This window comes from Alternaria alternata (genome assembly GCF_001642055.1).
Source record: "Alternaria alternata strain SRC1lrK2f unplaced genomic scaffold CC77scaffold_7, whole genome shotgun sequence".
Classification (NCBI taxonomy): Eukaryota; Fungi; Ascomycota; class Dothideomycetes; order Pleosporales; family Pleosporaceae; genus Alternaria; species Alternaria alternata.
In genome coordinates this window covers 847998-869058 of record NW_017306196.1, presented here as the reverse complement: position 1 = coordinate 869058, position 21061 = coordinate 847998, and the positions used below count along the sequence as shown (strand labels likewise).

Genomic DNA, 21061 nt, shown 5'->3' with positions numbered 1-21061 from the left:
GCGCCGACGGGCCCGTGCAGACGACCCACAGAGATCTTTAACGCACTCACCGCTTCTGCTCCTCTTGCTCTCCACACCAGCACCACCAGCACCGTCGACCAGCCATAACCCAGCTCGCCGCACTTTCTCCTCAGCACTTCCCATTAACCTCATCCCCCAACCGCCAACATGCGTGAGATTGTACGTATCGCCTGGAGTCAAACGTCCCTGTGGCGCGTCCTGCCCCGCGCCTAGATATCATTCAGGGACAAGCGCGAACAACAGAGAACAACAGCTAACAACTCTTCTGTGCAACAGGTTCACCTCCAGACCGGTCAATGCGTAAGCTCTTCTCTCCTCAAACATCCAGACGACAGCTAATAGTGTTTTCAGGGTAACCAAATCGGTGCTGCCTTTTGGCAGACCATCTCCGGCGAGCATGGCCTCGACGGCTCTGGTGTCTACAACGGCACTTCAGACCTCCAGTTGGAGCGCATGAACGTCTACTTCAACGAAGTACGTCACTCGATATTCCATACGGCAGATAAAAGGCCAATACTGATCTATAGCAGGCGTCCAACAACAAGTTCGTGCCCCGTGCCGTCCTCGTTGATCTCGAGCCCGGTACCATGGACGCCGTCCGCGCTGGTCCCTTCGGCCAGCTGTTCCGCCCTGACAACTTCGTCTTCGGCCAGTCTGGTGCTGGTAACAACTGGGCAAAGGGTCATTACACCGAGGGTGCCGAGCTGGTCGACCAGGTCCTCGATGTCGTGCGCCGCGAGGCCGAGGGCTGCGACTGCCTCCAGGGTTTCCAGATCACCCACTCCCTCGGAGGTGGTACTGGTGCCGGTATGGGTACGCTTCTCATCTCCAAGATCCGTGAGGAGTTCCCCGACCGCATGATGGCCACCTACTCCGTCGTGCCTTCCCCCAAGGTCTCCGACACCGTTGTCGAGCCCTACAACGCCACACTCTCCATCCACCAGCTGGTTGAGAACTCAGACGAGACCTTCTGCATTGACAACGAGGCTCTCTACGACATCTGCATGAGGACTCTCAAGCTGAACAACCCCTCCTACGGCGACCTGAACCACCTCGTTTCCGCCGTCATGTCGGGTGTCACTACCTGCCTGCGTTTCCCTGGTCAGCTCAACTCTGACCTGAGGAAGTTGGCCGTCAACATGGTTCCCTTCCCCCGTCTCCACTTCTTCATGGTCGGATTCGCTCCCCTCACCAGCCGCGGTGCCCACTCCTTCCGCGCCGTCACCGTTCCCGAGCTCACCCAGCAGATGTTCGACCCCAAGAACATGATGGCTGCTTCCGACTTCCGCAACGGTCGCTACCTGACCTGCTCTGCCTACTTCCGTGGTAAGGTCTCCATGAAGGAGGTCGAGGACCAGATGCGCAACGTCCAGAACAAGAACTCCTCATACTTCGTTGAGTGGATCCCCAATAACGTCCAGACCGCCCTCTGCTCCATCCCTCCCCGCGGCCTGAAGATGTCCTCTACCTTCGTCGGTAACTCCACCTCCATCCAGGAGCTGTTCAAGCGTGTCGGTGACCAGTTCACTGCCATGTTCAGGCGCAAGGCTTTCTTGCATTGGTACACTGGTGAGGGTATGGACGAGATGGAGTTCACTGAGGCTGAGTCCAACATGAACGACTTGGTTTCCGAGTACCAGCAATACCAGGAGGCTTCCGTCTCTGAGGGTGAGGACGAGTACGACGAGGAGGCTCCTCTTGAGGCTGAGGAATAAGCTGGTCACGGCCGTTGACCTGCTGGGCTTGGCTGTGGGAAACTTTCATGCGTGGACACAACGTTGTAATTCAATTCGTACTTTGAGCGATTCGGTCATGGCTTGACAAGCGTGACAAGCGACTCAACTTCTTGTTAGCGAAAAGATGCTATAATCAAATATTGTCCACAAACTTGGTGCATTTTGTTTGCCTGCTAATGGCTGTGTCTACTTCACTTGTCTTTCTCTCCGTGTTCTCTCAAATGTTCAAGGTACCCTACTAGTCGTTTCTTAATCACTACGCCCACCAGTCGTCCCGTTCCTTCCTCGGTGACCATCAGGTATCTCAATCCTAGCTTGGCAAACATCTCGACGGCATACTCCAAGGGCGCTTTCGCACAGATAGTCAGTGGCGTTCGGTCCACAAAGGGCGTTAGATCCATCTCCAAGCTTGTCGGACTTGTTGGATCGTCGATCTCCTGGCCCAATAATCTAACCTGGACATCCTCTTGGGTCGACACGAGCGCACTGGGGACGAGTTTCGTCAACCCAAATTCCAGCTCCGACTGTGAAATGTAACCCTGCAGCACTTCCACACCCTCACCACCGCTGTTCCTCTGCACAAGAACGAGACCCGCATCCATAAGCCCCCTCTCCCTCAGCGCATGTAGCTTTTCTTTGAGCAAGTCCAACGCTACTTTGTTGCTGGCAGGAACCAAGACAGTAATATCGGACATGGTGCGTTGAGGCGGAATAAGGGCCTCGACGCAAGCTTTGTGTTGCCGGACGATTGATAGAGCGACATCTGGGTCTAAGAAGGGGTGGGAAAGAAGTGTTTGAGCGAGATCATATACACCTTCTGTTGAGATGGCGTCTGCAGTCCATTTTGCGACTAGGATGGCGAGCATGGAGGGAACAGTATAGGAAAGTTGGCCGGTTAGTTCAAACATCTATCATAGTGTTAATAGAGGGCGGGAAGAGAAAGAGGGGGTAATGGGAACACTTACGATAACAGCAAGTGAAATCGTCATACGTGATACTCCAGCCAGAAATGCGGCAGCGCCAACCATGGCGAAGATACCTGGGCTTATCGAACCGATAGTTTGACCAACTAGCCGCCCGAAAAAAGCCCCAGCATCCAGCGCGGGGATGATGACGCCAGAGGGAACTTTAATGCCGAACGTTATGGTAGTTAGAACGAGTTTGGCAAGAGTACCGTACGTTAGCCAAGCCACAAACTTCCAATTCGTCTTTCCATCTCCCACTATATCAGTACTCTCATTCCGACAGACCCAAGACGCCCTTGAAGTGTCATCACCACAATCCACAAGCAGATTTTTGATGATGACATCCCCGGGTTCCCTTGTTAGTGGATTAGGGTACTGAAGAAGCGCAGTCGCAAACACGACCAATGCAACCTCTAGCACAGGATACCGTTTAATAAGCCCGAAGCTTCTAAACCACTTCGACCACAGGAAGTTGAACTTGCAGAAGAGACCACCAAAAACACCACCCGCTACGCCCAGCAACACGAAAACGAGGTAGTGAATAGCCTGATACTCAGTCCCGAAATTGGACTCAAAAAGAACTAATTTACCCGTTCCCGTAGGATTGAGTTCTTTGAGTACCATAGCCGCCGTAAGACTACATAAAAATGCTCTCCACAGCACCTTCCTTGGGAAATACGTCGATATTTCCTCGTAGGAGAAAAGCACTCCGCCAATCGGTGCGCCAAAGGCAACCGAAAGGCCAGAACTGCAGGCTGCACTGAGCAATTCTCGCATTTTACGTCCGTTGTCCCGGTATTTTGGAATCAACCGGCCGACTAAGTAACCCACACAGGTAGAGATGTGGACAAAGGGACCTTCTTTTCCTAGACACATACCGGTCGATACGGCAAAGATAGCGCCGAAGGCTTTGACGATGAGAACGCGGAGGGAGAGAAAGGATGGGATGGAAAAACCGGATAGGATTGTTTTTATTTCAGGGATGCCGGATCCGGAGGCCATATACATAACTTTGCCGCTGGGAGCTGTTGTGGGGGTTACTGGGATATCGTTGTCATGGCCATTGGATTTTGTGGTCGAACCTGGCGTGTCTGAAGCAGATGGAAGTGCAGTCTTGGTCAACATAGTCGCGCCTGAACTGATGATACCGAAAACCAATGCCATAGCCACGTAGATGGCGAAACCAGACGCATAGTCGTCTGTCCATTCATGCCAATTCTCACATTCTTCAACATTACTCGTACGAAAAAGGGCCCTTGCTTTCCTCTGAGAACAGCAAGCTTCGCGGTTCCGGAATGCATGGCCAGAGCAATATCCGACTTTCCAGTCCGAAACAGTAGCCACGGCGATGTCGACAAGAAAAGCAACGCACGCAGTAAGTGTGCCGATGATAATGACAGCGATCCATCCTGAGCAGGCGTCGAAGAGAGCCAGAGCCTTGTAGCGGATACCGCGTCGGGATTGAATGTGACGAAAGCGGTACGAGTCTTTTACCTGTTTTTCACATCAGCATACTTCTGCGGTTTTGGTGAATGGAAGATGCCAGTACCAAATCGTGTAACCAGTCGATTGTAGTATAATCGTTGTATGGTAATCGTTCTCCAACCGTACTACCTGCTAACTGCTGTTCTTCCTTTGTTACAGTGGACGCGATGACCGATGAAGCCTCCTCATCTTGCGCGTGTTGGAGCTGTGATAATCGGCTCTGGTGGAGTAGAGGTGTACGCTCGTGTCCGTTCTCTTGATCAGATGCCATGTCTAGTCGTCCAGGACTGAGGTCAATGATGGTGGTTCAAGGCAGCATTATGTAGCGTACTCGAGGTACATATCGAAATCAACGTGGCTTGTCCAATGACGCATGTAAGCATATCTAGAACGCAAGCTTATCTACCGCGGAAAAAGATCTACTGGAGCATCCTGGGGAAGATGCTTGTGGGATGAGCAGATTGCTAGGCTTGGCTGGGGTGTGGAGAGATAAGGAAAGCACGCTAATTGATTGGTGCGCAATGTTACTTCTGGTGCAACCATGAGCATAGAGCAGTTCACAGGCGGACCCCAATACTTGCGATTTTTCCAAGGAAAGGAATTGGTACAATTGCGGAAGAAGCACTACAGTATCGCGAAGAACCTACATAAACATGTCTTCGTATGGATGTGTCACCATTCCCAGCCATGAATTGACCGCCTTCAACCAGAAGAACGCAAAGTGAAGTCCAATATCCAGACTGGACAAACACGGTATCATTGAGGCTTGTATCATGACTAACAAAGGGAATCGGTATGGCTCCAGGTGAACAAGTGAAAGAGAAGATTGCACCATTACACTTAGGTTGAAGGTAGTCATCGCCAGCGTAATGTTGAAACAGCTTTATGCAGCTGCAGCAGCATCATCCCTCCGAGCTACCCACTCATCCTGGTATTTCTGTACAGATTAGTGCGCATCTTGGGCGTGTGATGCTTGATACATACCTGCTTCTCGGCAGCGCTCAGACTCTTCCACTCATTAGCAGCGAGTTTGATGGCCTCCGTCGAAGGGATGTTCTTGTAGTCTCCACTGGCATGCCTGGCTCGCACAAAGGCTGGGAAGGGAGACACCGCCTTCTTGGTTTGGCGGTCGTCCACAAGTTTCTTAGCATATGGAGGGGTATGCTTACGCTTGTCCGCAAGCAACTTCCGTAGCTGGCTACGAGCGTTGTTTGCAATCTTTATCTGTTCGGGAGTGTAGGAATGGATAAATGCCTGATACTCGGCTTGTCTGGCAGCGTTCTGTTGGTTGGCAATGTGGTTCCAGTGCTGCAACGACTTAGCACATGGGCGTCTCAACGTGAAGGCAGATTAGAATTACCTCAAGCTCAGCAGGAGTCAAGTTCCTGAACGCCTCGATAGTTTCGGTAAAGCTGGAATTTGAAGCGCGCGTTTCAGAGACAAAGGCATTTATAGCCGTATACGCGCGGGGCCTTACAGGCTCCTTGAGTGCCTTGACGCGCAGTTGGCGGATCTTGGCCTGTAGTTTCTCTTCATCCGTCAAAGGTTTCTTGACGCGCTTCTTGGGCGTTGCTTTCTTGGCAGCCGGCTTCTTCGCTGTTTTGCTTGCCGCAGTCTTGGTCGCCGTAGCCTTCTTGGGGGCTGCCTTCTTTGCGGCCGTGGCAGTCTTCTTAGGCGCCGGCTTCTTAGCTGCCGCAGTCTTGACGGCCTTCTTCACTGTCTCGGTCGGCTCGGTAGCGCGCGTAGTTGTAGCATAGGACCGGCGGGCACGGACAAGGGATGCGAAGGCGCGTGAGAGAGGGCGGGCATGCGGGACTCGAGCGGCATTGTGGGCGAGGAGAGAGCGGCGGAGGAAGCGGGCAAGCTGCGGCATGTCGTGTGGGGACGTCCTGGGAGCGTCAGCTGCCAGGCGGCAGAGTGCGCCGGCCAGCATCGTGAGAATTCGTCGGTCGTGTCTTGGAGGCGCGTGGCGGTGAAGTCAACGAGCGGCGGCGCAGCTCTGAGCGGGCAATTGAGGGGGCTCGGGAGGTGCGCGCACTGTGTTGATGAGTCGGTGTAACGAGAGGCTGGGAGCTAGCCAAGAACGTCATCCAAGTAGAGAGTAGTCAGGCACGCGCTGCATTGATCCTCTACCCCACCATTGCAGAGTCACTGCCGCAGCATCACCATTGCCAAGTCATTTCCCGACCAACGTCACGTCTCAATATCTATATACATTCCCCGCTTGCTGAGCCTATCTACCTCGTCTACAGAGCGTCTTGCAACCATGTCGACCATGTGCTTTTCATATCACCTTGTAACTGTTTCGTCGTGTTAGCGGGACATTTGTCTAATGAGTGGGAAGCTCATACCTCCATGGATGGTCCTCGTCGCCGTACTGAATGGCCTCCATCCAATCCTTCATCTGTTGTGCCACAGGGCCGGCTTCGACGTGGTCTTCAAGTCCGCAGTCGACAAGCTGTCCCTTCCAGCTAATCTTTCGCACCGGTGCGACAATGGCAGCGGTACCTGCACCAAAGATCTCCATCATGCGTCCCTCGTTGGCAGCGTCGGCCACCTCCTTCATGGTGAACTTGCGCTCCGTTACGGTCCAACCCTTTGGCACCAATCGCTCGCGCGCAAGTTCGAGGATCGAATCTCGCGTCACTCCCTCAAGAATCGTTCCGTCAAGAGGTGCAGTGAGCAACTCTGGCTTTCCCGTCTCCTTGTTCTTGATAGCTGCGAACAAGTTCATCGTGCCCACCTCTGTAATGTACTCTTCTTCGCCAAACAACCACAGGTTCTGATGGAAACCACGGCTCGCAGCCTGCATCTGCGGGACAATGCAAGGCGCGTAGTTGGCACCGAGTTTCTTGTCTCCAACACCTCCAGGCCATGCACGCACAGCGTAGTCTGTAGCCTCGAGCGAGATGGCCTTGAAACCGGTAGGGTAGTACGGGCCGACAGGCGAAGCGATTACGTAGAGTAGTGCAGAAGCGGGAGGACCTACGCCCAGAGTACGCTGTGTACCGATCATGGTTGGGCGAAGGTAGAGAGAGTAGCCTCGTGCACTGCTATGGTTAGAAGGACGCGTTGGTCACAAGACTCGGAACTGAACATACTCGGGAACAAAGCGCTCGTCCTCTTTGACGAACTTGCCAATGAGCTCGATCAGAGCATCAGGGTCGAATGTAGGCAATGCAATTCGTGCCGATGACTTGTTCAACCTAGCCATGTTCTTGTCCGGCCTGAACAACCTAATGTTGCCGCTCTTGTCCTTGTAGGCCTTCATGCCCTCGAAGCACTCGAATGCATAGTGGAAGACGCATGTCGCAGGGTCGAGACTGAGGTTCTGGTAGGGTGTGATGCGTGCCGGTAGCCATCCTTGTGTTGCTGTCCATTCAAGGGAGAGCATATGATCTTGCATGCAGGTTAGATATGAGTCGTGGTGCCATTGGAGCTATTACCAGAGAAGTTGCGACCAAAGACAAGTTCCTCATGCGGCAGGAGGTCTTTTGGTGTGGTCGTCTTGGTGATGGAGAGCTTGGTAGGGTCGATGTCCTGTATCTTCTCGCCAACAGAGACATCAGCATGAATGCTGTATGGCCGCTGGGTCCGACATCGCAGCGACGCGCTGAGCGGTGCTACAGGCGAACGGAAGGCGCCACGGGCCAAGGACGAGAGCAATCGTGAAGACCGCTGCTGAAGCATTGTGAGGTATGCAGTGCAAGCGGAGAGAGTGGGGCGGGAAGGAGAGTTGGTGCAGGTGGTGGATTCGAGGTCGACAATTATTTTGTACTACAAGACCGAAGCTGACCGCGCCCTGTAGATATCGGACCTCGAGACACAGTCACCAACAGTCACCTCCGATCGCGCCCCTGCACCAGCCACCAGACGGGCCGCCGAAGGGCGCAATTGGCACCTTGGTAATCTCCAATGCGGATATTTGAGGTTATTCACGTGCTCGGTATCCTGTCTGGCGCCGGTGGCCGCATTCACACTGCCTGCGCTGCGCTCACGTCATGCAAGGCGGGAGACTAGAGGCGGCCCTGACCATCCTTCTCCACAGCTCGCGTGGGGTTCCCAACACTTGGCCTTGTCTACCAATTGCCTCTTAGGTATTCGCCGTCGCCAATGAGCCTGGAAATTGTGCGACTCTTCTGTGGCTGTCGCAAGTCGTCTCGTGGAAAGAGGAACCATGTCTGATGTGTCTTGATTTCCTCGGCGGCCCCAGCTATCTGTCTCAGATCTCACGCGAATACCAACACTTCTCACATCGACATCACAGTCCATGACGCCCTCGCTTCACACCCACGAAATCGCCGCGCGCGCGAATAGACCACCAGCAACATGTTTTCCAACGCCCTAAAGTCCTTCACTTCCAACATCTCGAGCAACTACACCCTCAGCCCGCAACCCACGTCCCATTCTGGACCATGGAAGATATACGACGCAAAGAAGAAGTCGACCGGCAAGGCGGCATCTGTCTTTGTGTTCGAGAAGAAGTCACTGGAACCACCAGCTGGCGCAGGCTTCGGTGGGCGCTCAGCAGCTTCAGGACTCAAGCGCGCGCATGACGAGGTCGTCGAAAGACTCAAAAAAGAGGCCAGTTCTCTAGCTCGGTTACGCCATCCCAACGTGTTAGAACTGGCTGAACCTGTCGAAGAAACTCGTGGTGGTGGCCTTATGTTCGCGACAGAGCCCGTCACGGCATCCCTGGCTGGTTTGCTACAAGAAAAAGATGAGCAGGAGAAGGCTGGTGGTGTAAATGGACGTCGTAGCCGATATGTCATCGAAGAAGCCGATGGCCAGAAGCGGAGACGCGAACTTGAGATCGACGAGCTGGAGATACAGAAAGGCTTGTTACAAATCGCAAAGGGCTTGGAATTCCTGCACGAGAGCGCTGGATTGGTACATGCCAACTTGACTCCAGAAGCCATCTTCATCAATGCTAAAGTAGGCAGCCACAATACTAGCCATTCCCTACAAACACCTTGCTGATCGTTGTGATAGTCCGATTGGAAAATCTCAGGCCTGGGTTTTTCTACGCCTCCAGAGAACTCCACGAAACCCACATCCGTAACGCCCATCTCGCTCTCGGAAGTCCTGAACTACGACGCCCGCCTACCACGATACGTCCAGTTGAACATAGACTACTCTTCGCCCGATTTCGTCATGGATAACAATATAACCCCTGCTGCGGACATGTTCAGTCTAGGTATGCTGATAATTGCGCTATACAACTCGCCGCATAAGAGCCCGTTGGAGTTCAACGGAAGTTCTTCTTCATACAAGCGGGCGTTCTCCTCATCCTCCTCAGTTCCAAGCAAAACGAACAACTTCATGGCGTCACAACCATTGCCGCGAGATCTCGCAAACGGTGTCCTAGATCGCTTAATAACGCGGCGACCAGCGCAGCGACTGGACGTACGAGAATTCCAACAAGCAGCATACTTTGACAACATTCTAGTGTCCACAATCCGCTTTCTTGACTCGCTACCGGGGAAGACACCCAACGAGAAGTCACAGTTCATGCGTGGTCTACCGCGTATCCTGAATCAGTTTCCCAAATCTGTACTAGACAAGAAGATATTACCTGCTCTGCTTGAGGAGATGAAAGATCGGGAACTCCTCACTTTGATACTCCAGAATGTCTTCAAGATCGTTACTATGCTTCCATCCGGCAAACGAGCCTTCACCGAGAAAGTGATACCGAAGTTGCGAGAGATATTCCTGACTGCTGCAGCTACAAACACGAAAGCGCCGCAACAGGAGAGAGATAGCCTCAAGGAAGCGGGACTTATGGTACTTCTTGAGAACATGCAGATCGCTGCAGATAACTCCAGTGGCAAGGAGTTCAAAGATGACATACTCCCAATCATCAACTACGCTCTTGAATCTCCTACCCACTCGCTCGTCGATGCAGCTCTGCGTACGCTACCTGTTGTCTTGCCAATTCTAGACTTCTCGACTGTGAAGAACGAGCTCTTCCCTGTAATAGCTAGTATCTTTGCAAAGACCAGCAGCATGGGTATCAAAATTCGTGGTCTAGAAGCTTTCAAGACACTTTGTGGAGGAGGAAGTGAACAGCAAGACGACCAAGGTGATGGTCTTACCGGAATGGTAGCAGCACCCAAGGCCAAGAGCTCCAGTGTATCGATTCTCGACAAATATACCATCCAGGAGAAGATAGTACCGCTGCTTCGTGCTATCAAGACGAAAGAACCTGCCGTCATGGTACGTTCACGAGAAGGAACAAGTTACAGACGTCATGCTAATTATTGTACAGATGGCCGCACTGGATGTCTTCAAGGCCATCAGCACCCAAGTTGACAGTGACTTTCTTGCTATGGATGTACTTCCTATCTTGTGGAATTTCAGCTTGGGACCGCTACTTAACTTGCAGCAATTCCAAGCGTATATGAGCCTTATCAAGTCGACATCTGCCCGTGTCGAGAACGAGCAGACACGTAAGCTGCAAGAACTGGGCGCGAATGGCTCCACAGCTACCACACGTAATGAGTTCATGTCCTTCGGTGGCCCATCAGCAACCAATGGCTTCGACACCAGCAACGGAAACGGAGATACTGACTTCGAGGCCCTTGTACGTGGAGGACAACAAGGATCTTCTGGTGGCACAGATATGTTGGGTGGAGATCCATGGGCAAACGCTCCAGCATCCGCTACATCCTCTACGATCCTCCCCTCACGGCCATCTACCAACCGAACAGCATCCAGGACCGCATCGCCAGCAGCAACCTTCTCTTGGTCCACACCCCCCGTCTCTCCACCACCAACCAATAACCTCGGCGCCCCCAAACCGCAAAGCAGAGCCATAACACCGGACAACACGCTAAATACACTCAACTCTTCTTTCCCCGCTCTGAGCGCCGCAAACCCAGGTATCGGCAGTTCCTCCTTCACCCAGCCCCAACAACAAGTCCGACCAGCTATGAACATGAACAACATAATGTCTCCCACCTCTGCCACAACACCCTCATACAACAATACCACGCAAAGCTCGGGTATCGATTGGAGTAAAGCAGGTAACTCGTCAATGGCATCAAACAACTGGAGTAACATGGCCACTTCGAATACCAACACGAACAATTCTCTATCGAGCTTCCCTTCTATAGCTCCACCTTCCTCACAGTCACGGACGCAATCTCCTTATTCGTCCTTTAGTATTGCGCCTCCTCCTGCGAAACCGATGGGCACAGGAACTTTTACCATCGCACCGCCACCCATGGGAAGTCGAACATCGAGTTCGGGAATGGGTATGAATAGTATGGCAAATTTGAGGGCGCAGACGCAGACTCAGCAGCAGCAGCAGCAGCAGACAAATTGGGGAAGTGGAGGTGATAGCTTAATTTGAGAAGTTACAGCGGGTATTTTAATCTTAGCAGTGAAGTTATAGGGTATGAGAGAAATCACTGTCATATAACCATATTCCGCAGGACTCAGGGAATGGGGAAATATACGCCATTCATGTGGGTTGTTTCTACTACGAAACTGTTCGGAATGCATATCGAGCCTATTAGCACCACGTTTCGGGCCATCAGGGGTCTTTCTTCAAATCCTAATGTTATTTTGTGAATATGTTAGTGATTAGTATGTTGGATCATCTATGCAGAAGTCGTCAGTATCATGTCTTCCTGTCCGTGGGCAGTGGAACCACATTCAGCAAGATGCGCTTATCTAAGTGAAAAGGCCCGGCTATCTGTGATAAGAAGATACTACAGAACGGATGATGACGATAAGTTACTCCGCCAGCTTTTAGATCCTGTAGAGATAGATAGCTGTTGTCGGTTCATCGATCGGGTGATCGCTTTCGAAGGACTTTAGCACCTGTTGCGGAAGTGATAGGGTGATAGGTACTCTACGGCTGGTATAGTCCTTCGGTGTCTGTGCGTCTGTCGACGTTTGGCTCCCTTTCTTTACGCGGACGCTGCCATCCCGTGAATATTGGAGTGACACGCGAGCATCAATGCACACGAGACTGCTTTTTTCTGTCCGAATGCCAAGTGCAGGATCAGCAACGCGCATAAGCCATGCAGCGCCCAGAACTAATATGAGGACGATCACGCAATTTGGTGTGCACTTTTGCGTTTGCTGCTTCGGTGAATTGCCAGTCGCCTGGCGAATCGTGCAGCAAGATCTACGATTCTGCAACACGGGTATTTCGGAGTGCGATGATTGGGAAGCGCGGACATGGTTGGCTAGATAGCGGACCCGTACCCTGCAGGACAGACATCCCTACAACGTGGCCGACACCGTGGTTACTGCCGTTTTCCTGGCTAAATCGGATATATACCATGGAATTCCAAAGATGGTCCATACTTTGAACGCGACGCGCTGTTTGTGACTGGTTTAGATAAGCAAAGGACGCGAAGGATTCGACATTGGTGGCTAGACATTGGCGAGGCTTGGTGGTGGTAAATCGCCCACGGTATGTCGTAAGCTAAGCAAGCCAAGCCAAGCTTACCGGTGCTGGGAGGCCTTGATATGGAGCTTAGCAATTGAGCTTAGCGGGCGCCACAGTGACATCAAGCCTCGATGTCTGACTTGTGAGCCAGTACAACGGTGTGGCGGTAGGAAGTGGGTGTGACAGAAGCGCAGGAGTGCGGAAAGGTGACGCGCCATCGGTCTAGTTATCTAGAGTCGTTGAAGATTAACGTAATGGGTTTTCGATATGCGTATGCTGCGCATGGGTGAGAGTGAAAAGGTAGATCTGTGCCGTTGGCATGGTAGCGACAAAAGCGACCTCAGGCTTGCTAAAGCCTAGTCGACAATACGATTAATCCACAGAGAGCGGCTCTCGCGGCGTCAGGCCAGAGGATTTTACTGAGATTTCATAGCGCGAGAGCGGGAGAAGATGGGAGTGTCGCGGTCATAGCGCGCCGAACGGCTGGTGTTTGTGCGAGCCTTCATAGGTCGCGTTGAAGCCCGGTCGCGCCATAGGCAAGAACAGTCCCCACTCTTACGCCTTCCCTGCTCGCCTTCACCGAACCCTCTTCCAACCCCCGCAAGTTTGGGCCTAGCCGTGCTAGCAGCGTACCCTAGCCTACGTCCTTCCACTGCAACACTCCCTGTACCCGCTATCACCTTGCCCCCGCAAATATATTTAACGATCTTCGCACCTGGCTCCTCCATCGTTTAGTCAACTCACTTCAACTTTACACCTCCCGGACATCGCACCCGCAATTAATGCTCCCGGAAGCGGCTATTCGTCGTCCTTTCTATTACACTCCCTACAAGAGGAGTATCCGTTGCTTAAAATGGCGTTGAAATCCATCTTCGGCGGCAAGGCTTCACCTACCGATGCCACCAGTCAAAACAGTAATGAGAAAGTCGCTTTGGAGAAAGAGAAGAGCTACGACGCCGAGGCAGCAGGAGGGATCCTACCTACTTCCGCCGACACCGACTCCGACGCCAGTATCACCATCGGCAGGCAGATCGAATTAGAAGCCAACAATGCTATCAAGTACCGCACTTGCAGCTGGCAAAAGACTGCGGCGCTGTTGTTCTCCGAGTACATCTGTCTAGCCATCATGTCCTTCCCATGGTCCTACTCCATTCTTGGCCTCGTCCCGGGCTTGATCTTGACTTTTGTCATCGCCGGTCTCGTCCTATACACGTCCTTGACTACATGGTAGGTCTTGTCAATAGTAAAACTTTAGTTACCCATGCTAACTGATCAGGGAATTCTGCATGCGCCACCCCCAGATTCGCGATGTATGTGACATCGGCCAGATGCTCTTCTGGAACCAGAAATGGGCCTTCTACGCAACAGCAGTCATGTTTGTCCTCAATAGTAAGCCACAGCTTCTTTGCAAAAACCTCCAGCCTAGTACTGATTCTTCCTCAAGACGTTTTCATCATGGGTCTGCACTGTCTCGTTGGCGCCAAGTGGTGGAATACCATCACCGGACACGCTACTTGCACCATTGTATTCGCCGCCATAACTGCCATCATCTCGTTCGTGGCTTCCCTCCCACGAACCTTTAGCACCCTGGCTACTCTAGCGACTGCCTCCGCCGCCTTCACTTTCATCTCCGTTATCCTTGCAGCAGCATTCTCCGGTGTCGACGGCAAACCTGCAGGCTACCCAAGCCTGGGCGAACTCGAGGTTTACGCCGTACCCCCAGCTGGAACCACTTTCGTGATGGGCATGAGCGCCTTTATGAACATCAGCTACACCTTCATTGGTCAGATTACCCTTCCCAGCTTTATTGCCGAGATGAAGGAACCAAGAGATTTCCCAAAGGCACTCTGGGCTGTCACCATTTGCGAGGTCATCATCTTCAGTTTGGTCGGAGGCGTTGTATACGGTTACACTGGTACCAACTACATGACCTCCCCGGCCTTTGGCTCCATCTCCAACGAAGTGTACAAGAAGGTGGCTTTCACCTTCATGGTACCCACAATCATCTTCCTTGGTGTTCTGTACGCCTCAGTAACAGCTCGCTTTGTCTTGTTCCGCATTTACGGTTCTCAGTCCCGACACAGGACCGGCCACACCGTGGCTGGCTGGGTCACATGGATCGTAATTCTTGCTGTACTATGGGTTTTCGCCTTCATCATCGCCGAAGTCATTCCCTTCTTCTCCGACCTTCTCTCACTCATGAGCTCCCTGTTCGACTCGTTCTTTGGATTCATCTTCTGGGGCGTGGCGTACATTCGACTTCGCAGGGAGAGGTATGGTGTAGATTTCTGGAAGACGCGTGGACTCCGTGGATATGCTGGGTTCTTCTTCAACATCATACTTTGCTTTATTGGTCTGTTGTTCTTGACCGCGGGCACGTACGCAACTGTCCAGTCGATCATTGACGGCTACAAGGCCGATGGCTTTGGTGGACCTTTCACATGCGCCGACAACGGCTTGTAGAAGTTGAATATGTTGGACATGACACGATCAGTATAATTTCGAACGATGTTGGCATTCCGATCAGGGCGCAATTCTGTCAAGGATACGAAACACAGGCCCGGAAATGCACGGTAGGACGGGAGGCGTTTTTGTTTTCTTGGATTTCTCGTTATAACGAGGCTTGGTATACCCCGCAGTAAAGGCTGCAGAAGTGGAACACATCGTAGTAGAGATGGAAACTACAACATCCTTCTTGAATAAAAGTTCAACCGATACAATAATACATCATAACAAGTTGACAGCTTAATGCGCTCGGTAGGCGTTCGTCCGTGACGCGCCCCTTGCGCGATTCTTGAACATGTGGAGCTTATGACGTCTCGCTAACGGCGCAACTGCCGAATGCACATGCTTGACACCTGGGCAAGCTGTCCACATCCCCCACACCTTCTGTATCGTGGATTCAAAGCTTCACCTACCTGTGTGTTCTTGCGTTTGAAGACTCGCAACTCGTCTGGACTTGCTCTTGACCATGGCTTCTTACATCGACTTCAGTCAGCCCAGTTTGTGGGGTGAGTACCACCACCCAGATCCCCGCTGTTTGCGGATGCGACGACTAACGTGATGACAGTATCTGCTGCAAGCATTGTATTCAACCCTACTTTCTGGAAGTGAGTCACATTGCTCATGAGTTTATACAGCCATTAACAGAAGTATAGCATCGCTGCGCAGCAAGGTACGCACTCTCGTCGTGGCGTTGGGAGACCAGCAGCCACTTTCCAAGGCTCGGCTATAGTCGCAATAGCAGGATTCGGGGAAGCTGACAAGACTTAGAATACCATAACAAGGTCATTACCAAGCTGTTTGGGGGTAACTCTCGACTTGGGTGCTATGCGCTTGCCGTAACCATTTTCTCACTGGGTATCTTTCGAGACTACCTGTACGTGCAAGCTACCACTACTATCTCGAGACGTCAACGTCTATCCGGCCTAGACTCTGACAATGTCTCTACAGTTACAATGAAGCTCTCGCCGATCAGCCCACCCATCCGACTCTCCTCTCCCCTGCTATCAAATACTCCGCGATCCCTCTGTTCCTAACAGGGAACACCCTCGTCCTGACCTCGATGTGGGCTCTTGGTGTCACTGGCACCTACCTTGGTGACTACTTCGGCATCCTCATGGACGAGCCTGTGACGACATTCCCATTTAACGTCTCGGGTTCGCCCATGTATCACGGCTCTGCCATGTCTTTCCTGGCCACGGCTATTTGGTACGGAAAACCAGCTGGTATACTTCTTACTGCACTGGTCCACACTGCATACTCTATTGCGTGCAGGTGGGAGGATCCATTCACTGGTATGATCTACCAGAAGAGAGACGAGGAGAGGAAGAAGGGCAAGAAGGGTCTGTAGATGACTCGTCTCTACGTTGGCCAGCACGATACAAGATAATAATGTTGGGCAAACGAGCCTGCGACATGGCTCTTGTGATCAATCACACAATAGCGCATTCAATCTCCATGTCCGCACACGTATGGGTTGTGGGGGGAGAACGAGGCGGAGCAGCACGTCTTTTCAACACGACAGTGGAGCAGAGGCGGTAGGTTTGTTTAGGAGGGGTATTCAACTGCCAGCTGGCAGAGGGGTTTATGTAGCAGCATCCAAAAGTACAGTCGATTTGACATGATATGACAATAGCCCAAAGCGACAATACCCCAAGCGACTTCTACTTTCTTCTTTTATTGGTAGGTACAGTATCTCCTTCGAACAGGCTGTCTTTAGACTACTTTCTCCGATCAGCTTTGCTACAAGGTATCGCTAACTACACAATTCCGTGTGATATTCGAATTGATACACGCAGGTTGCAAGCCAACTACTGTGCCGCAAGGCTCTTCTTTGCAAGCTAGACGGAGCAGAATAAATGAGGCAGCTACCCATGATCATAATCATTGTATAATCGAACATTAATTTCCCATTTTCTCTGAGTGGTATAGTTCTGAAATGTGTGCAAAGTCGCCAACCTGGTATACAACATCGATATCCGCTCTTTTCCCATCTAAAATGGGTATCCGTCCCAACGCCATGCTTCCTAATACATTATATAGTATCAAAAGTAGAAAAGATCAAACATCCTGCGTCGTGGCATGATATGTCTGCGCAGTACCACTCCTCGAGTGCATTGCGCTGGGTGGGTTACCAGCATGCGGTGCGCCATTGCGATTCAGCACACTCAGTTCACTCTCATCCACACCGTTGGCATGGGCATTGAACTGGCCGTCCGCTCGCCTCCGAAGCGCTGTCTCACTATCTCCTTTCCTGCTCCATCCCTCAGTTCCGACATAACTTCCTCTACCAACACCAATGCCCCACGCACGGTCGTAGCTCCTCGGACCCCAGGCCCATCCCGCGCCCCGTGTGATGGGGAGATGGTACCAGCGAAAGGAAAACCACGCGCACGTTACGCCAATCAGCGTACCGAACAGCAGATCAAAACCGAAGTGACGGAAATCGGTGAAGCGCGTGCTTGTTATGTATATGGCGGCGCAGATGGGTACCAAGACAAGCACGAGGGTGTAAACGGGGGGTGCAGCGTTTTGGTAGCGAATAGGTACTACAGTGTCGTCGTTGTAGGAGGTAGGGTTCGAGAGAGTTGAGTCTTGCTTGTGGATAGGGAGTGTGGCTAGCCTCTTGAGGTTGGATGGGGAGACGGCTGAGGTGTGAGCGGGGTTTGCGGAGTAGGGTCGTGGAGGAAGGAAGGGGATTGCGACGGAGAACTTGGAGGCGAGGAAGAGAGTGAGGTAGAGGAGTCCGGCCCATGAGACTAGAAAAGTGTATTAGTATGTAATTAGAGAGTGTAGAGGGTATGACTTACAGCTGGCATGTCCACTGGGGAAGGATTTGAAGCCGTCCTTGAGTATGTCCGAATCTGGTTGTGTACAGATGTCGGCGGTGACGAGCACCCATTGCGGTTGATAAAACTCTCCCAGAGGGCTGATGGTGGTCGTTCCGATACGCGTGAGATCTGGCTGACATCGCGACAGCAGATCAGGTCGCGGCTTTCCAAAAAGATTCTTCATGCCCTGCGTGATGAGGAATGCCGTCGCAAGGGAAAGCGCGAGGCCCATCCAGCCAGTGTTCCATTCCCAGAGCTTCCTCCTCCAAATAAGCGATTTTGGTGTCCCACGTTCAGCCGTGGGTCCGGGGACCCAGATGAGACACACGATGAAAACAATGGCGGCAGGCGCGATGAGCGATACAACGACGAGGAGCCATGTTGGTATCATCTCGCTGGTCTGGTACGGGTACGATATGTCGAGATTGACAGGCGAGAAGGGTCGTTTGAATGGTTCGACATATTCCCAACCACCGGCAATGGCTGCGATGGCGATGATGACAATCCAGTCGAAGATGTAGGATGCGACGAGCTTCACCGACGGCACGCCGACTCCTTTGACGGACCTCATGTTTGCGAGAGTGTATGTCTGATGACGACAGTGAGAGGAAGAATGCAAGTCAAGTCGAGGGCAGGGCGCCAAACGTCCCAGAATGCTCAATGGGACAAGCGCATTAAAGGCAGCTAGAGACAGCCAAGAGAAACGCGAAAGTTTGGTGTCGTGTGACGCAGTGTAACAGTATTATAAAGATGGGCTATGCTGCGGTCGGTGTTGACGTGTATGATGGCAATATTCCTGACTAGTGGAACAGAAGAAGAAAGAAGGCGGGCTAGATGATGGAGAGGCTACGAGGCAGGAACGAGTGGACAGCAAAAGGGTGAAGGGGCACGCGAGCGTAGCCAAGGCCCGAGCTGACGGTTTGAGGCTGTGTGTGATGGACGCTGGGCGTTGGTCTTGATCGTCTCAGCTGGCGCCCAGAGCGCCCGAACATACTTCCTTATTGCATCGGCCTGACTTCGGGATGCCGGGGCGTACAGCACATCAGGCCTACTATATGCGCAGCCATGTAGAGCAGCCATGACCAAGGAAGACAGGCGGCGTCGCTAAGGGGGGAAGGGTAGAGATGGGTGTGTATACAAATGCACGATGATGTGTGTCAAGAAGATCCGGGGCCGGGGCGCTCGCAGTCCCGGCGCCACTGGGAAAGTGGGAAAGTCTCCGCCTTCTCCGCCCACGTCATTTTTAGATTTGCAGCGAAGATCGAGAAAGAGTTGCGCGTACACAGATGCGCAGCACACCAGATCGATAATCACGCCCAGAATATCGCCAGCAGACGCCCGCGCACTCCCGATCAGCCTCACGCCGCAGCCCACCATGGCGCTTCCAGCACCAACCATCGATCTCCTCCTGAACCTCATTGACACGCGCCCGCAGTCCATTCTCTCTTCGCTCGAGCAGCATCCTCATCTTGCCTCTGCGCGCGATGCCCATGGCTACTCGCTAGTCCACGCCGCAGCCTCGTACAACCAACTCGCCGTCCTGCGCGACCTGGTCCAGAAATACAACGCCGACGTCAACATTCTCGATGAAGACGGCGAGACGCCCCTCTTCGCATGTGAAAAGGCAGAGGTAGCAAAATGTCTGGTTGAGGAACTCGGCGCAGACACCAGCATAAAGAACCAAGAGGGCCAGACAGCCGAGGACAAGTTCTTGGAAGAGGAAGACGCCACACATGAAGTATACCAATATCTGACGAGTTTGCGCACCGGTCATGAGCCCGCTGCTGCAGGCGTCATAGAGACCGAGGGCGTACATCCACCGCCTCCGCTGCCCGACGGTGTCAAGGTCAACGTAGGTACTATGGAAGAAGACGCTGTCGATGCACCGGATCCCGAGATACGGCGACGTATTGAAGAGCTTGCGGCAAGGCCTGACTACGATTCCGAAGAGGTACAGCAGCAATTGAGGGAGCTGGTGCAGGACGTTGTTGGGGGCATGGGTGCTGCTGATAGCGGGAGGAGTGTCAGGCCGAGAGTAGATTGAACAGGCATCAAGAACCGCACATATGGTCGAGCCGTTGGATCAGCGTTGACATTGCAGCATCGCACGTAAGATCGTCGTACACGAGATGAAATACTCCGAGTCGACTCCGACACTTCGGATCCGAGTCGCCTTGAAGGCGCCTCAGCAGACACGCTGGACGTATGCGCTCGCGAGCTGGCATGCTAGCAGCTAGCATGATTTTTCATGGCATGGTACACTTTGATGGTGATGGTATCTCAAGGTAGACAAGGAAGGTACTAGTACCCAAACAGCTTCTCATGCATGATCCACGAATGTAGGTTGTCTCATGGAGCCGAACAATACATCTCTTCAATCTTGTCTTCTTTCCCCTCCTTCTCTTACACATCCAATCACAATATTTGAAACCTTGATTACAAAATGTTGTCACCTGGCTAAACCACTAACTTCCAATTCGCCATCGATTGTAGAAGAAAAGCAGATTTTGTCGCCTTACGTGTCTTTTCCTTCCACCGGTTCGGCCAAATACTTGTACCTTGGTACTTAGGTGCGATTCCCCAATCCGTCTGTGTTAGGCAATGTTGCCTTTATGCGTAGATTGCAGCCGGCGAGATCGGCGATTTTGGCATCATGGGCAATACTATGTGATTTGATATCGACACAAATCTACTGGAAAGTGTGTCGCAAAACATGGATTCACGCGCGTATAGTTCAATGGCTATTCAATAGGGGCGTTTATCACGGCAATACCCTTATCCAGGCCCCCAAACATTCCGCATCAGGTACAAGCATCACCCATCCATCACATTCCTATCACCATCGCAAAACGTCATAACAGCCCCGAGCTGGCCCCATTCATTACTCCAACAGGAAACAAAAGTCGAAAACCATAGATTCCAGTCGCTCTTCTTCGGACTTATTATTCTGATCCATCTCCCAAAACATTCGTCATTTCCGTTTTATTCCCACTTAAAACCCTGGAATACTATGTGGCGTTTGCCCGGATCGGCATCGGCAAGGTATCGGCAGAGACACCCACCCTGCGTCGGGTCATCTACCCGAACACCACCCTTCATTCAATCTTACCCTTGTTT

At 52.3% G+C, this 21061-nt stretch overlaps 9 protein-coding genes across 9 annotated transcripts; 5 read left to right on the top strand and 4 right to left on the bottom strand.

Annotated features, from left to right (window-relative positions):
* Positions 1-69: 69 nt before the first annotated feature.
* Positions 70-1842, top strand: CC77DRAFT_789789 (tubulin-domain-containing protein). Its single transcript, XM_018533191.1, has 4 exons — positions 70-180; positions 298-321; positions 373-495; positions 552-1842. Exons 1-4 carry the CDS (start codon positions 169-171, stop codon positions 1734-1736), a joined length of 1344 nt encoding a protein of 447 aa, XP_018387617.1. The 5' UTR covers positions 70-168; the 3' UTR covers positions 1737-1842.
* Positions 1843-1948: 106 nt separating this feature from the next.
* On the bottom strand, positions 1949-4478 carry CC77DRAFT_1007653 (hypothetical protein; the record flags this gene model as incomplete). Its single annotated transcript, XM_018523495.1, has 3 exons — positions 1949-2665; positions 2723-4216; positions 4272-4478. 3 exons carry the CDS (start codon positions 4476-4478, stop codon positions 1949-1951), a joined length of 2418 nt encoding a protein of 805 aa, XP_018387616.1.
* A 262-nt stretch (positions 4479-4740) lies between these two features.
* Positions 4741-6293, bottom strand: CC77DRAFT_1019199 (hypothetical protein). Its single transcript, XM_018524787.1, has 3 exons — positions 5568-6293; positions 5192-5515; positions 4741-5144 (listed from the first exon to the last, which is right to left on the bottom strand). Exons 1-3 carry the CDS (start codon positions 6138-6140, stop codon positions 5091-5093), a joined length of 951 nt encoding a protein of 316 aa, XP_018387615.1. The 5' UTR covers positions 6141-6293; the 3' UTR covers positions 4741-5090.
* Positions 6294-6309: 16 nt separating this feature from the next.
* CC77DRAFT_1019197 (branched-chain amino acid aminotransferase II) lies at positions 6310-8365 on the bottom strand. Its single transcript, XM_018524786.1, has 4 exons — positions 7654-8365; positions 7309-7606; positions 6559-7257; positions 6310-6507 (listed from the first exon to the last, which is right to left on the bottom strand). The coding sequence occupies exons 1-4, from the start codon at positions 7895-7897 to the stop codon at positions 6492-6494; spliced, it is 1257 nt and encodes a 418-aa protein (XP_018387614.1). The 5' UTR covers positions 7898-8365; the 3' UTR covers positions 6310-6491.
* Positions 8209-11762, top strand: CC77DRAFT_789336 (protein kinase domain-containing protein ppk32). Its single transcript, XM_018533189.1, has 3 exons — positions 8209-9142; positions 9200-10423; positions 10476-11762. Exons 1-3 carry the CDS (start codon positions 8537-8539, stop codon positions 11559-11561), a joined length of 2916 nt encoding a protein of 971 aa, XP_018387613.1. The 5' UTR covers positions 8209-8536; the 3' UTR covers positions 11562-11762.
* A 1702-nt stretch (positions 11763-13464) lies between these two features.
* On the top strand, positions 13465-15074 carry CC77DRAFT_1007650 (hypothetical protein; the record flags this gene model as incomplete). The annotated part of the gene is made up of 3 exons (XM_018523494.1): positions 13465-13838; positions 13888-14000; positions 14056-15074. The coding sequence occupies 3 exons, from the start codon at positions 13465-13467 to the stop codon at positions 15072-15074; spliced, it is 1506 nt and encodes a 501-aa protein (XP_018387612.1).
* Positions 15075-15328: 254 nt separating this feature from the next.
* CC77DRAFT_789367 (phosphatidylethanolamine N-methyltransferase) lies at positions 15329-16602 on the top strand. The gene is made up of 5 exons (XM_018533190.1): positions 15329-15622; positions 15682-15721; positions 15770-15786; positions 15885-15996; positions 16065-16602. The coding sequence occupies exons 1-5, from the start codon at positions 15583-15585 to the stop codon at positions 16462-16464; spliced, it is 609 nt and encodes a 202-aa protein (XP_018387611.1). The 5' UTR covers positions 15329-15582; the 3' UTR covers positions 16465-16602.
* A 531-nt stretch (positions 16603-17133) lies between these two features.
* Positions 17134-18515, bottom strand: CC77DRAFT_960122 (acid phosphatase/Vanadium-dependent haloperoxidase; the record flags this gene model as incomplete). Its single annotated transcript, XM_018535595.1, has 2 exons — positions 17134-17872; positions 17924-18515. The coding sequence occupies 2 exons, from the start codon at positions 18513-18515 to the stop codon at positions 17175-17177; spliced, it is 1290 nt and encodes a 429-aa protein (XP_018387610.1). The 3' UTR covers positions 17134-17174.
* Positions 18516-19319: 804 nt separating this feature from the next.
* On the top strand, positions 19320-19988 carry CC77DRAFT_1060082 (hypothetical protein; the record flags this gene model as incomplete). The annotated part of the gene is made up of 1 exon (XM_018528307.1): positions 19320-19988. The coding sequence occupies one exon, from the start codon at positions 19320-19322 to the stop codon at positions 19986-19988; it is 669 nt and encodes a 222-aa protein (XP_018387609.1).
* Between the last annotated feature and the right edge of the window lie 1073 nt (positions 19989-21061).

What these genes read in the sequence shown, in the direction of transcription:
- CC77DRAFT_789789 (XM_018533191.1), top strand. An exon ending in ACCTCCAGACCGGTCAATGC is followed by an intron (nt 322 to 372) that starts GTAAGCTCTTCT and finishes TAGTGTTTTCAG; the next exon opens with GGTAACCAAATCGGTGCTGC. An exon ending in TGAACGTCTACTTCAACGAA is followed by an intron (nt 496 to 551) that starts GTACGTCACTCG and finishes GATCTATAGCAG; the next exon opens with GCGTCCAACAACAAGTTCGT.
- CC77DRAFT_789367 (XM_018533190.1), top strand. Translation starts at nt 15,583, where the DNA reads ATGGCTTCTTACATCGACTTCAGTCAGCCCAGTTTGTGGG. An exon ending in CAGTCAGCCCAGTTTGTGGG is followed by an intron (nt 15,623 to 15,681) that starts GTGAGTACCACC and finishes ACGTGATGACAG; the next exon opens with TATCTGCTGCAAGCATTGTA. An exon ending in TTTCGAGACTACCTGTACGT is followed by an intron (nt 15,997 to 16,064) that starts GCAAGCTACCAC and finishes ATGTCTCTACAG; the next exon opens with TTACAATGAAGCTCTCGCCG.
- CC77DRAFT_1019199 (XM_018524787.1), bottom strand. Translation starts at nt 6,140, where the DNA reads ATGCTGGCCGGCGCACTCTGCCGCCTGGCAGCTGACGCTCCCAGGACG. An exon ending in TGACTCCTGCTGAGCTTGAG is followed by an intron (nt 5,516 to 5,567) that starts GTAATTCTAATC and finishes AAGTCGTTGCAG; the next exon opens with CACTGGAACCACATTGCCAA. An exon ending in TGAGCGCTGCCGAGAAGCAG is followed by an intron (nt 5,145 to 5,191) that starts GTATGTATCAAG and finishes TAATCTGTACAG; the next exon opens with AAATACCAGGATGAGTGGGT.
- CC77DRAFT_789336 (XM_018533189.1), top strand. Translation starts at nt 8,537, where the DNA reads ATGTTTTCCAACGCCCTAAAGTCCTTCACTTCCAACATCTCGAGCAAC. An exon ending in CCATCTTCATCAATGCTAAA is followed by an intron (nt 9,143 to 9,199) that starts GTAGGCAGCCAC and finishes TCGTTGTGATAG; the next exon opens with TCCGATTGGAAAATCTCAGG. An exon ending in CGAAAGAACCTGCCGTCATG is followed by an intron (nt 10,424 to 10,475) that starts GTACGTTCACGA and finishes ATTATTGTACAG; the next exon opens with ATGGCCGCACTGGATGTCTT.
- CC77DRAFT_1019197 (XM_018524786.1), bottom strand. Translation starts at nt 7,897, where the DNA reads ATGCTTCAGCAGCGGTCTTCACGATTGCTCTCGTCCTTGGCCCGTGGC. An exon ending in CTTTGGTCGCAACTTCTCTG is followed by an intron (nt 7,607 to 7,653) that starts GTAATAGCTCCA and finishes CCTGCATGCAAG; the next exon opens with ATCATATGCTCTCCCTTGAA. An exon ending in GACGAGCGCTTTGTTCCCGA is followed by an intron (nt 7,258 to 7,308) that starts GTATGTTCAGTT and finishes TAACCATAGCAG; the next exon opens with TGCACGAGGCTACTCTCTCT.